The sequence below is a fragment of the Rhizophagus irregularis genome, chromosome 8 (genome assembly GCF_026210795.1).
Source record: "Rhizophagus irregularis chromosome 8, complete sequence".
Taxonomy (NCBI): Eukaryota; Fungi; Glomeromycota; class Glomeromycetes; order Glomerales; family Glomeraceae; genus Rhizophagus; species Rhizophagus irregularis.
Window position 1 is genome coordinate 4,134,937 of NC_089436.1, and position 15,762 is coordinate 4,150,698.

At 23.3% G+C, this 15,762-nt stretch overlaps 3 protein-coding genes across 3 annotated transcripts; 2 read left to right on the top strand and 1 right to left on the bottom strand.

Moving 5' to 3' along the window:
- Positions 1-5,781: 5,781 nt before the first annotated feature.
- OCT59_028791 (uncharacterized protein) lies at positions 5,782-7,133 on the bottom strand (the record flags this gene model as incomplete). Its single annotated transcript, XM_066147559.1, has 2 exons — positions 5,782-6,937; positions 7,006-7,133. The coding sequence occupies 2 exons, from the start codon at positions 7,131-7,133 to the stop codon at positions 5,782-5,784; spliced, it is 1,284 nt and encodes a 427-aa protein (XP_065994257.1).
- Positions 7,134-10,170: 3,037 nt separating this feature from the next.
- Positions 10,171-11,128, top strand: OCT59_028792 (uncharacterized protein; the record flags this gene model as incomplete). Its single annotated transcript, XM_066147560.1, has 5 exons — positions 10,171-10,192; positions 10,451-10,528; positions 10,680-10,934; positions 11,005-11,049; positions 11,115-11,128. The coding sequence occupies 5 exons, from the start codon at positions 10,171-10,173 to the stop codon at positions 11,126-11,128; spliced, it is 414 nt and encodes a 137-aa protein (XP_065994258.1).
- Positions 11,129-14,910: 3,782 nt separating this feature from the next.
- OCT59_028793 (uncharacterized protein) lies at positions 14,911-15,762 on the top strand (the record flags this gene model as incomplete). The annotated part of the gene is made up of 1 exon (XM_066147561.1): positions 14,911-15,762. The coding sequence occupies one exon, from the start codon at positions 14,911-14,913 to the stop codon at positions 15,760-15,762; it is 852 nt and encodes a 283-aa protein (XP_065994259.1).

Genomic DNA, 15,762 nt, shown 5'->3' on the forward strand with positions numbered 1-15,762 from the left:
TTTCTAGATTCTTTAATGAGATCATTAATCATTATCATAAAATAATAAAACTATAGATTAAAAACAATTAATAATAATAACAAAAATGATTTTATTTACCAAATTTTATAGATATAATAATATTCTATATTAAAAAAAATTTTTAGGCCTTCTCAATACTCTTAATAATATGAATCAATGATATTATTATTTATTTTTATAAATACTACTTTGGTCATAATTCCTTATTAAATACTTTCTAGTATATCTCATTGATACACATATTATAAAATGTGATAAATGCGTATCAGTAAATGATAAAATATTTTTACCTATATTTCTCAAATTTTTTATCAATTAAATTAATATACATCAAATATAAGTTTATATTCTATTATTTATGTTAAAATAATTATAGTCTTAATATTAAACTAGATAACTGTCAAATAAAAATGCTCTTTCATAATGAAATTGCCTAGTTCATAAATATATTTATATAATAGTATATTAGAGATACTCTTTTTTTCCTTTATAAATGGATATATTGAATTTTATTATATAGATTACAAAATGTATATTCTCAAAGAAGTAGGCCCGAGAAGAAAGGTATATCAGATAAAATTCAGCAACATAGAAGATATACTGGCCATTCATGTGAAAGAAAGTAGTGAAATTTAGTATAGGAATTTCATGTAAAAAAATCCGCATTACTATACAAAATACATTACGCAAAATCCACAAAAGATATATGGTTAACATATGGACACTTTTTATTCATTTATAATTTAAAAAGTTTAATATTATTATAGACATGTTAATATATTGAATAGATTTTATATATGCACTACTTATTCTAACTGAAGGTTTTAGTCTGAATCCTACAAATTAAAAGAAATAAAAAAAGAAATCTTAATGAATCATACATGAAAATACTGTATAGAACTGATGGAAAAAATTACTATTGACCTTTATTAGATACCTCCACTTTTCATCTACAGGATTCAACCTTCTACCTAAAGAATTAGTAGACAAATTATGTGCAAATTTTGAAAATTATGAATTAATGAAAGATTATTAAACTAATTAATGATGACCTAAAATATATAAATGAAGAATATATTTAAATCTATATTATTAATTTATATTATCTTCAAAAGTCTAAAATTTTGGATACAAATATTATAATAATTAAAATACCAATTATTTAATATATTTGAAACAATTATTATGCTTACAATATATTATAATAAATTATTAGGTTTATAAGTATTATGTATAAACCAAATTTATGATATATGCATGAATAAAAATGATATAATTTATTTTAATATCAAATATATAAAAAATACATAACAAACAACTCTATTTTCGGTATCAAAATATTCATAATCTATAATTGTAAAAGTTCAAGCAGGGACTGAATAGTAACAGTAATAGGGGATGAATAAATAAACTTGTCAGTCTTCTTAAAAGTAATCATAGAAGTATTGGGAATCTTAAATAAATATTATTAACAATAATAGAAAGCAATCACGATATCATATCATTGAAACCATAACAGATATCATATAATAATATAATCTATATCTTTTATATTAAAAATGATTAAAAAATTGCAAATAAAATAATTACAATATATTACGTATCTCTTTAAATAAGGCACATACAAAAAAATGCCATGATTACTTAAAGGAAATTTCATCAAACATAAGAGAGTAAAAAAATTATTATTTGCAAAATAATCTTTGAAATATTTAGAAATAATCTGTGGAAATTAAATGGTATAATGATATAATACCCTTTAATAATTGATCAGGAATACCTTTTAATAGTTAGCTGAATAGTAATTATCCAAGCCATTCCAAATTTTTATCATCATATACTTGAATGGATTATTAATAATACTAAATTCTTTTTCATATAAGTCAAAAAATAGTGATGACCATAATGAATACAATTCATTTTATAATTTATTTATATTAATACAATGGATTATTTATAATATGAAATTTATTTGTAATATACTGACCCAGTCAAACTCTTTTTTATTTTATAATAATCATTGAGAAATCAAAGAAGAAGATGTTATAACGATCTATAGATCAATTTATAATTTGTGAAGAATGTAACAAATATTAATAGATTACAATATATTTACTGATGGTAGTTTTTTAAAATTTTTTAATACTCTAAAATTAAATTTACATCTGGATAAAGTGAAGAAAACCATTATAGTCCATTTTGATGTTCTTCTCAAAGACAATAAAATTCCAGATGGATGTTTGTAGATCAACTGCTATTTTCCAACAAAACATTTATTATTTTTTAAAATTATATAGAAAAAAAAAAATAATAATTTATTATAATGATAATTAAGATTTAATTAAATTATAATCATAACAATTGTTGCAAAATACAAATCATTGTATATTAGAAAATAGAAAAATTTTCTCACAACACTTCCAGATTTCTTCTTATTGAATAGAATTAATTGTTATTATTATTATTATTATTAAGTTAGTATTATTAATCAAATTTAAGATTGTAGTAAAAAGAAAAAAACACTAAAGATTAGTAGTAGTGCTAATATAGTATTTAGCACTGCAAAATAACATTAATGGATGCTATATACTACTTGTTATTATAAACTATAAATTTAATTAGGTAATAATTAAATCTAACATTGCAAAAAACACAAGTGGGTATACTAATTGTTAATAAATTCACTACAAAAAAAAATTTAATTTTATAGAAATTATCTTTGAAAATGGATAAAAAGATTAATGAAGAAATATAACTATAACATTTTTATCTCAAAATTGAAAAATGAGCAATAAATAAAGTCATAATATTATAATTCTAATGACAATAATCAATTAATTTATGAGAAATTTAGTAAAACAATTTTTTCATAATACAGTATACTTATATATGTTTGATTATATTAGTTAATTCTATTGTGATCATACATCAATTTGTAAATTAATTTATTTTTATAGTAATAATCTTTAAAAATAACAAAAATCTTGAGAAAATTATAAATTGACAAAAGTGTGCTTTGAAAAAAAAAAAATTATCAAAAAACAAATCTATCAATTGGAGAATAACAAATATTTTTTGATTTTATAACATCACTGAATTCAATTGTTAAAATATAAATGTTAAAAAAAACAGATAAGAAAGAATATTAATGGATATTTTTAATATACATTACGGGCTTAATAATCATAAATTAGTAACTGTGAAAAAATATTAATGGATGTATTATATTTTACTCAAGATTGATAAATAGTGTAGAGTATGCACTTACTATGTGATATTCACTACAATATCATAATTTAACTTTTACTATGATGATTTTGGAACATATAGAAGATTATCACTAAAATATTTATGACTTCCAATCAAACATAACTCCATACAACACAATGGTGAGATTTAAACAATAACCTGATAATCAATAATATTAATAATTATTATTGATTATTAAAGAATATAATAAATATTTAATAATATATGTAGTTTCAAAATACAAGAATTTTTTAAAATTTAAATATATGAAAGAAGAAACAGAAATACAGAATATTGGGGGATAACTGGGTGTAGTAAAGTTGTGTTTTGGACAAGTGTGGCAGGGAAATTAATAGCAATTTTAGAACTTCTTTCACTAGTGTAGGGAAAAATTTCAAAATATAGTAAAACAAAAATAAGGCAAGAAAATTACAGAATGATATGATTTAATTTAATTATTCATTAGGAATTTAATTTCTACATTTTTTCATTGATTAGTTGATAAGGGCGTTCTTAAGAGGAGAGGGGCAGAAAGATTTTGAAGAACGGAGAAGTATATTATATTGACAAATCTATTTATGAAAGAAAAACCAACTGATATCTATAATTAAAAATACCATTTACTGTAGAGTATATAGTACTAGAATTTTGCATGATTTATTCATTACTCTCAAATATAAAAATTAAAACTTAATTCATCATTTAAATCCATTCGGGATCCTATCTTAGCATCAAATAGTCCAATTTCAATGGACTCTTTTTTATTTTGTAGCTCTTATTTAACTCTACAATTTAAAAGAGTTCATTCACTTGATGCTGAAATAGCAAAAAACAACTTTTTGAAAAGAACATAATCTTGTGAGATATTGAAAATATAAATTTATTATAATTAATATATACTATATTAAATGCTTGCTTTTCATAATATAAGTTTAAAGTCAATAAAAGTTTCTTTAATACTGATATGTCAAATGTTAAGGTGTTCTTATTATTGATCACTAAATGACTGAAAAGATAAATATATGTCCCATTGTGTCAAATGGCAATAATTTTGTGTCTTAACTCAATGGTAAGTATTGAACATTTACTGTATATGAAATTGACAACTGACCGAAAAAAATATAACCTACTGAAAAGCCATAAACTTACCAAAAAAAGCTGATAGAAACTAAATATGATACCAAAAACTTATCAGCAAAACACTCTAGTAAAAGAGCCAAGAAGAAAACGATTTAAAGTTGAAAATCATGCCATTTGAAAATCAAAATTCTCTTTCAAACAGAATACATAAACCGAACGGCATAACAGTAAATTCATAAGTATTGATTATTAAAAAAAATTCAATGGTTATGAAACGATGTAAAAAATTTACGAAAGAATTATTAGAATAATTTTATCACGAATTTTTCAGCCGCAAGAAGTACCTGATTCATTGATCAGTTGGACCCGGTTTAAGAAAAAATTTTTGTGCAGATTGGCAATAAAAATCTCTGATCATTATTATTGTGTGTTTTGATCTATAACTTTAGGCAAACCACATAAAATATTCTTGAACTAATCAGATTTATACATAAAATAATTAAAGATAAGCCAAATATTGTAATGTTACTTCCCTTTATCGGTAGGTTATTATATTAAGTGATAATACTGTTTCTACTATTTTCTCAAAATTATTGCCTTATTTTTAGATAGAATTGCTCGTTAATTATGACAAAATAAAGACATCCCGAGTTATCTTAGAATTAAACACAGAACTGGGAGAAACTATCAGATGAACTACTTGAGTCCGAGTGAAGTGCAAGAGGCACTACGTCTTTGAATAAAATTGATCAATTATAATTTAGTGAATTATTGTAATGTAAGCATATCTTATTATGAAGGTAAGATATTTAAAACTGAAATACTTTAAGATTTGACAGATTAGTTAATATTTGTGAAGACAATTATTTAAAAATAAACCTGAGTGGATAGAAAAATTTAGAAATTTGAATTTTGTTTTTGCAGTTCAGAGAATATTTTGCATAATAAATTTGCTAAAATTCTACATTTACAGAATATATTCCCACTAAAATGGAGACAAATGAATGTGAAGTGTTATTATATAAAGTTGTTTCTAGTAAATTACAATTTTAAATTCAAAATTTATAATCTAAATCAGTAAAATTATCAAATAATCCAAATAAAAAGATCAATGATCAGAATATTGCATAGCAGTAGTATATATTTAAAGTCAGGAATAAATACCTACTAAATGTTCTGTCACAAAATTTATAAAATGACATTTATATTATTTTTATATAATTAAAGCATTAATTGTTAAAATGAAGATTTTTTCCTAATGATATAATAATATATTTTATTTTTATTAAATGTGGTAAGAATCCAATATACAAATAAACCAGAAATTTAAAGTGCTTTTAAAATCTTTTCTTAAAAAAGTATATAGAGTAAATATAATTTAAAAAGTTAAATTATAAGATTGCACCTAAATAATATCATCTAATATATAGTTTATTTCCTTTTGATTTGGAATACTTCATAATCTTCCATAGAAAATGGATCCTTGGTTTCTCTTATATTTTTTTCATAACTACTAGTCCATTCACACGTAATGTAATTGTAATCCACAGATTCACTAGAAGCACATATAACAATGCCACTACCAAAACATGGACCATATTCTATGCTATAAAGTAATGCATATTCCGCATATTTTACATTACTAATAATTGTATCCTCAGTATTCTTATTTTTAAAAGAAAAAATAAAAGTTTCTTTAGTTTCAGCCCATTCGCCATAAGATTCCCATTTTAAGGGATTATAGCCACCAATAATTTCTTCTGTTCCTTTTATTTTAATAAAAGTAGCAGTATTATGTTTTCCATCACATAACTCATGGAATTTTTTAGGTGTAAAACCATCTCGGCTTCCTCTTAATAACAATTCAAATTTATAATCAAATTTGCTTTTAGCTGTTTTATCAATTCGACTTGTAATAGTTGAAACAATACTAGAATCAACTATCTGTGAATCAATAATTTGTTCAGTAGAGATTATTTTTCTAGGACGGTAAATGTTATAAATTGATTTACTATCGGGATCCAAATAAAAATTTAATAAATCTTCATAGAGTCGATTATTTAAGAGTTTTTGATATGGTCGAACTTTATGTGAAAATTCTTTAGATGATAAATGAAAAAATCTAATTGAAAGCAAAAAATTTTGTAAAGTAGTATGCATTTTCTCGAAATCATCATCCGTCCAAGTAATAGGATCTGGAATTAGAGTTGGATTTTGCGCAAGTCCCCATTTTAAAACATGTTCCCATACTTCAACCTCTTTCATTTGTAAATCATCACTCTTAACGAGTGAAATTAAAGAGTTTTCAGAAAGTGAAGTAAAATCGAATGATTTAAATATTTCTTCAGGCGATTGAATCATTAAATTTGTACAAAATTCTTGAAGTTCTAATAAATTATTAGATTGTGAACTTATTTGTTGAGTGAATCCAAAATGTTGTTTCATCCACTCAGACTTATTTTCGATTAAATATTTTTGTAAATAATTAACTAGTTCTTGAAGACAAAGTTCATCTGCAGCTACCAAAATTTTAAGATAGTCTAAAGTGTCTTGACCGTTCAACGAAAGAATACCGCCATAAATATATCTACAATAAAACAAGTGTTTAATAAATATTGGAAATTAAACTACAGAATATATTGAATTTATACTTACTCTAAAACAAACTGAAATATTTCTGGTGATATATTTGGTATTTTAATATGAACTAAGTTGTAGTCATTCTTTTTATTGGAAGTCAAATTTCGTCGTAAGTATGGAGAACGGTAACACAAAATGTTCATATGAGCACGAAATATTTTTACGTCAGGATCTTCACCGACTTCAATTGTAACATCATAATATTCATCATCTTTTAATAATTCAATATAATTTTGACTTAATTTTGAAAAAAAATTGGGTAGACATTTTTAAAAAATGAATAAAAAAAAAAAAAAAAGTTTAGGACAAAATACTTTATAACATGTATTAATTTTTCGGATGTGTCAGTGCGTTACGGCCGTTACGCCACATGCATGCAACGTTTTACATTAGTGACGTCAACAACTATCAGCTGGTTAGCTGGATGCGCAGCTAAATATTATAGCAATTTTAACATTTAATTATAACTATACATTATACATAATAAAAAATATATATATTTTAATACAAAAAATATATATAGGTGATATTACAAAGCAAAATAAAATGTAATAAATATTTCAATTAATAATTTCAGTTTGTTGAATTACTCCAACGTTATAGTAGTATATTTTATTAAAATTTAGCTATCGCTGTTTCCAATATTTTAAGAAGTTTACTAATAAATTGGAAATATTTGATAATAATGATAATATTTTGAAATTATTATTAGTTACTACCATCATTCTAAACATTTTATTTTAAATTTCTTAAGACAACGTAATATAATGCGAAAGATGCGAATTTATAAGGAACATTATTCACTAACGAAGAAATTGTACGGAAAAGGTTAGTTCTCTAAAATTTTTATCAATTTTTACACTTTCCGGATTTGAAGAATTTTTTACAACAATTATTGTTCAATCAATTGTAGCCAATTAAATTCTTTATTTTAGCTCTTTTATAAAATTAAGAAATCCTGTTTTTGGTTCAGACAGTAACAAAAGATTTTAGATTTATGTTTCCTGGATATTAAAATATCACACATCAGGCACAGGAACTGGGACCAATAAATATTAATTGACTAGGTTCTTTAAAAAACAAAATAACTATCAAAATAGTTAGGCATAAAAAACAATGTTCAGCCTACGATGAACTGATCTTAAGGTAAAAATCTTGAGGATAATGTTGATGTACGTTAAATATGTTACGTAAAAAGGTTTGAATAAAGTTTATTTAAAGCATTATCACGAGTTTCCATTAAAAAAAATTTTTATTATAAGCAAATTGCATTGTGCGACGTTTCAATGTACGTCTGACAATTAATATATGAAATTTTAATTCTTACATTTTTTAAACTAATTTATTTTTTATTTTTATAATAAAAAATGGCTTGCCAACTTACATCTGACTGTTTAAATAATATACTCATTCATGTTTGTTAGTTAGTAATCATCGTAAAGTTTCTATTAGAATTTATGACGAAATATTTGAATTTTATGAGTTATGTAAAAATGAAATTTTTATTCCAACGCTCACTTCTATTTAATTATGTAGCATTTTGCATAATTCCTTCAATCGATAATGTCCCTGGAGATGCGAAAAAGTAAATTTGTAACTATAATCATTATCAATATCGTAATAATTTTTATATTGTATCCCAAATTGTCTTTCAATTTTATTATTTAAAACGAGTTAAATGAATTAATTTCTTTACAGAAAAATTTGAAAAGTTAACTTTAATAAATTTTTATGTTGGGATTATAAGAAAAATTTGAAAATAATTAAAATATATGTAATTAAATTTAATATATATTGTTTAATTAACTATTAATATATTTAAATAATAATATTTATTAATGCTTTTTTCATTTCTTGTACTTCTTGTATTCATAATTCTCTCATAAATTATTTTTCATTTATGTTAGTTTAATAAATTGATTAATTTTATTAAACTATGTATTGAAATTATTTTTTTACGAAATTATTTTTGTGAAATATTTTTTTTTTTTAAAAAAAAGAAAAATTATTACAATTAAGCTAATTTTATTTTACAATACGATATCAATCTATATGAGTTTGTGGAAAAGATTTGTATTTCAATTACTTTAAAACAATTCAAAATTCCTAAATTCTCTCTTTGGATAAATATTCTAAAATACATTGAATATAATAGATTTCTTAAAGTTTAGCCTTCAATTACGTCAATAAATTATATTACCTACCATGATTTTTTCACTTGTTATTTGCCTTTCGTTAATTACTATATTTAGTTAAACTTTATTTATTTTATTTGTCATTTAATCTTACCTATGCCAAAATTGAATAAATTTAATTGCCGATCAGGATTGTTGTGTTTCACATGGTATTTTAACTAGTCTTTTTTGATAATTTTGTTGCCGATCTTGAAATCAATTGCAACATAAAATAACGTTTCAGTCGTTTCACCTCATTATTTTTTTTTTGTAATTTTTACATACGAATTAATAACATATTTTTTATTTAATAAATTATATTTTTTATTAAAATGGATGAAATTAAATTAAGTGATGATGTATTTGAACAAATAAAAGACTTCACATTTTGGAATTTGACTAAAAAAACTGAAATAGTTAATTGATAAACTAATAACAGACAAAGAATTAAAAGAACGTTATAAAATAAATGGTTTATGTAAACATTGTAAACAGCCTAATACTGATCGATATTCTTATTGTCAGCCATGTTATACTAAAAATTTTCAACAAAATTTCAAAAATTGGACAAGTGGAAATCATGACGTTGATGAATTTATTCAAAAAGCACAATTAAAAGTTGAAAAATTCAAAAGTGTTATAGAATGGATTGAATTTGATAAATTTGAATATGTTGAATATTTAGCAAAAGGGGGATTTTGAACTACTTTCAAGCAGTTTGGAAAGATGGATATATTGATGATTGGGATTATGTCAATAATCAATGGAAAAGAATTGGTGAAACAAAAGTTGCTTTAAAATGTTTACATAACTCACAAAACATTACAACAGATTTTTTAAATGAAGTAAGATGTTTTCTTATAAATCTTCATTAGCCTTTATAAATGTTAAACTAACTATAATTTCTTTTAAGATTGAATCTAATATTATAGTATGTAAACTTTCAAGTGGTCATGTAGTTCGTTGTTTTGGAATTACCAAAGATCCAAAAACAAATGACTTTATAATGGTGATGAAGTTAATAAATGGTAGTTTAAGACAATATTTAAGTAATAATTTCATTTCACTGAGTTGGAAGAAAAAATTGGGGTATTTAATTGATATTGCACATGTTCTTAGAGATATTCATAATAAAGGATTAATTCATCGTGATTTTCATTGTGAAAATATATTAAGCGATTTTAATACAATTGTTTATATTGCTGATTTGGGTTTATATCAACCGGCAAATGTCAAATCCTCTCAAAATAGTAATAAAAAAATATATGGAATATTACCTTATGTAGCTCCAGAAGTTTTAAGAGGAAAAGAATATACTCAATCAAGTGATATTTATGGATTCGGAATTATTGCATATAAAATTTGTACAGTATTATGATATAGCTCATGATAATTTCTTAGCATTGAAAATTTGTAAGGGTTTGAGGCCAAAGTCTAATTATAAAATTCCTCAATTAATTTTTGATCTTATTAATCAATGTTGGGATGCTGCTCCTTTAAAACGACCTAAAGCAGATGAATTACTGAAGTTATTAGAGAATTTATATGATGATATTATTGATAATGTTGAAGGTTTTGTGATCATTAAGCAAATTAAAGAAACAGATGAAATTAATAAAAAATCATCATTTTCAATACCGTCATCATCTACTAGTAGTACTCTCATATACTATATGACACATCCTCAAGCAATTTATACAAGTAGACTTTTAGATTTTAAAAATCTTCCCGAACCGAAAAATGCAGATAATGATGACTTAGAATATTCAGGTAATTTTAATTCAAAATAATTATTCAAATCTAATCTATTTGTAAATAATAATTATTCTTTATTTTACAGATTCCTTAAGAATGGATTTTACTAAACTTGATATTAATTCTAAAGGTAATTACTTTTTCACGTAACTTTTTTATTAAATTTTAATTAAACTATGTTTTTTTTTATTATAGATGAAAGAAATTAAATCCATTTTACTTTGAAGAAAATATTTAGTATATTAAAAAAAACATTACGGATATATTTTATTTTAAATTTAAGGATAATTGTTAATTTTATTCTGGGACATTTCATGGTAATAAGGCTCATATTTATCAATTTAAAAAAAATTGAAGATTAGCATTATAATAAATTTATAAATTATGTTTTTATTTGATCATATTAAATATCTAAAATCAATAATAAATAAATCATTAACTAACTTTAAGTTTACTGTAAAAATTACTTTTCAATTATACCTTATTGCAGTAAAATAGATAAAATAAACCACTAAAAGTTCAATATATTAAATATGACTTGAAAAGATATACCATGTGTACATTGTATTAGGTATGATTCTTTTGCATTATATAAATTGTGAAATGAAAAATTATTCTTTATAAATATTCATTACATAGTAATTGAAAACATAAAAAGAGGTTAAAATATTTTGAAGTTAATAATTTTTCAAAAATTTGATCATTCTATTTTTACCTTGTCCTTTTACTCGCTATATAAGTGAAATACAAAAATGAATATAACGAATGTAATAGTAATAAATCTAGTAATCTCGAAGAATTTGAATAAATTTTATGTTAGCTAATAAAGAACTTTTAATGGATCTATAAATAAAATTTACATATTGTTATTTATTTTTTTAAAAAAAAATATATATACACGTACATAAAATATAACCAAAAAATTTATTAAAGCTGACTTTCGTTTCTGGAAACTTCTATTAACTGGTTTACTTCATTTCTTAAATGCTTTTAAAGGTTGATTATTCCATTAATTAGTAAATATGTATAATTAATTTTTTTTATTTCAAAAAAAAAATATTTATTAAAATTAAAATAAGTTACGTACCATCCTAACTATCATATTCCTTATATTTATTTTTTAATTATCATAAATTTTTTCTGCAATATATGGAACTATTGGTGAATAATCACATAATATATATTTAAATTCCACACAAAAATAAACTCTGATGTACATTTTTATATAAATTAAAATATAATTACTGAAAAAATGGTTAAAACATCTCTTTTATTTTGAACTTACAGTAAGTGATCTATTTTTTTATATTTATTAATAAAAATAAATTAATAGGCTATTAATATTGAATGTCTAAAACCAATATTTTCAAAACACCTTTATTAAATGCATATTCACCATAAAAAATCTTTATTTTTACAAAATGATAAATTTCATACATGTAACATTGTAACATATTTATTAATCAACAAAACAATTAAATTAGTTTTTAACCATAACTTTTAGTAAACTACTAACAAAATCAAAGTTCCTCATATACAACTAATTAATTATATTCAATCATCTAACATAAATCTTATTGTATTAAAATATGTTCAAATATTTCATTCACAGTATAGAAATATTCTTCATCCAATAATAACCAGGAAAATATTTCAGATGTGGTCACTCGTACTTCTGCAATTGTTCATCATATCTTCTTTCACATATCAATTTTGTCTTATTTGAAGAATGTGAATTGAGTATATTTTATAGTAAATCTTTCAGCCAAAAAAAAAACAATAAAATATAAAAATTAAATCCAGGATAAGTCAGTTTATCATTCTGCCAAAGTATCAGTTTAATTGGAGAAGGCACATAACTAATTCCTCCTTCAAATCAGTGAAAAACTTGCATTTCAATAAAATTGCTTTTTTGGGTTTAAAGGCTCTCTTTCTTTCTTTATTTTGCATTGTAGTATTGTACTCATCATCACCTTAACTTTTGTACTCATTTCACTCATGAAAAATCCATCAAATCTGTAAGTATGCCCAAATAAAGTTACCTGAAAATCTCCATAATTTGAGTGCAATAAGGTAGATCCTCAAGTATTGGGCCTACTTGATTGTACAATCCCCAAATGTCCTATTTCCTTATGTGTTAATCCGATCAACTTCATTGCTATTGATTTTGGATTAACTGTACCCACTCACTGTCTTAATTTTTTTTTCATTTTAATATCTAATGCTTATAATACTATAATAAATAATGATGAGGATAATTAAGTTTATTGTTTATAAAATATTTAACTTTAAAATTTTAAAAATTATGTGGAAGTTGGGTGATATTGGGAACATCCACCTATGATCAACTGATACTTATATATATATTTATTTATTTATTTTGTTAAAAATTGTGGGATAAGGAATAATGATAAAATCGCAGATTTTATAAGTAGATAGTTGATTTTTTCTAATGCTAATTTTTTTCTTTTTTTAAAATTTGCTTTCTTCTTTTTTATAGTATTGTTTGACTATTAATTCTTTTTTTTTTTAAGAAAAAAAGCAATTCAAAAAAATTATTCATTTTTTTTTCTTTAGGTTCAGTTGGAAATCTTATACAAGCATGCTGTAACAAATCAGTAAATACAGGATTTTTACCTTTTTTTTAATGATAATTGATTATTAATCGATTTTTTTATTTATTTTTAAAAAAACTCATTCTATCATTAATATGTGAATATTCACATGAATATAATATTAGTAAAACCAATTAATTTTGCTGATGATCAGGAATCATTAAACCAAAAATGATTAACAAGTAACCAGTTATGACCCTTAAACATATTATTTTGGGCCTAGCCGACTAAGTCATTTAATGTTCGCGGTCAAATAGCTAGCATTTTTATGTACGTTTGGAATATGTCAGATGGCGGCGTAGCGGTTGGCGCAGCTACCCAATTGCGATTTACCCACAAAAATGTCACGTGATTTTTCGTGACATTTTTGTAGGGTACGCTGGGTAAATCCCAATTGCTAACGGAGACCTTTTTTTTAATATAAATGTCTTTATGGAAAAATATAACGAAATTGGCGTATTTTTGCCATGCTGTAAGTTTATTTAAAGTAGGTTGCTTTGAATTCCATTTATAACTAAATTAGTAAAATTAATTTATTCAATTTTTGAAAAGATCAACAAAGTCGACTCTTTTTCATATGTAAAAGTCAAAAAACGGCACTCAATGACTCAAAAGAGCCTTTACGTAAACTTGCAAATTTGGTCACTTCCAAAACGATTATAAATACTGTTCTCCATATTTAAAACCTTAATTTTTTTTTTATTTGTTTTTTTTTTAAAAAAAAAATGTCTGTAAAATTTTTTTCAAAATTAAGTCAAAATTATATTGAATTATTGAAAGATGATGAATATTATGATGTTACAATTGAAGTTGGCGAAGATCCCGACGTAAAAATATTTCGTGCTCACATGAATATCTTGTGTCACCGTTCCCCATATTTACGAAGAAGTTTGGCTTCTAATAAAAAGAATAACGACAACTTTTTAGTTCATATTAAATTACCAAATATATCATCAGAAATATTTCAATATATTTTAGAGTAAGTTATAAGTTTAATCATATTTAATTTTAATAAGAAATTTTCAATATATATTAAATATTTGTTTTATTATAGATATATTTATGGTGGTATTCTTTCGTTGAACGGTCGAGATATTTTAGACTTTCTTAAAATTTTAGCAGCTGCAGATGAACTTTGTCTTCAAGAACTAATTGATTATTTACAAAAACATTTAATTGAAAATAAGTCTGAGTGGATAGAACAACATTTTGAGTTTATTCAACAAATAAGTTCACAATCTAATAATTTATTAGAACTTCATGAACTTTGTACAAATTTAATTATCCAATCTCCTGAAAAAATATTTAAATCATTTGATTTTACTTCACTTTCTGAAAAGTCTTTAATTTCACTTATTAAAAGGGATGATTTACAAATGAAAGAGGTTGAAGTATGGGAACATGTTTTAAAATGGGGTCTTGCACAAAATTCAAATCTAATTCAAGATTCTAATACTTGGACAGATGATGATTTTAAGAAAATGAAAGCTACTTTACAAAATTGTATACCTTTAATCAGATTTTTTTGTTTATCATCTAAAGAATTTACACATAAAGTTCGACCATATCAAAAACTTTTAAATAATCAACTCTATGAAGATTTATTGAATTCTTATTTAGATCCCGATAGTGTATCAACCTATAACATTCTACGTCCTAGAAAAATAATCTCGACTGAAAGTACCGCTCGAATTATTGATTCACAGATAGTTGATTCTAGTATTGTTTCAACTATTTTAAGTCGAATTGATAAAACAGCTAAAAGCAAATTTGAATATAAATTTGAATTATTATTAAGAGGAAGTCGAGATGGATTTACTCCTAAAAAATTTCATGAATTATGTGATGGTAAATCTAAAACTCTTACTTTTATTAAAATAAAAGGAACAGAGGAAGTTGTTGGCGGATACAATCCTTTAACATGGGAATCTTCTGAATCTTCTGGTGAATGGGGTGAAACCAAAGAAAGTTTTATTTTTTCTTTTAAAAATAAGAATATTAAAAATGCAATTATTAGTAATGTAAAAAAAACAGAATGTGCAATATTATATAATAGTATAGGTGGTCCCCTTTTTGGTAGTGACATTATCGTAAAGGCTTCTAGCGAATCTGCGGTTTACGATATTATTTGGTGTAGAAAGCTTTATTATGAAAAAAAGATAAGAGAAACCACGGATCCATTTTTTATAGAAGATTATGAAGTATTTCAAATCAAAAGAGATAATTAG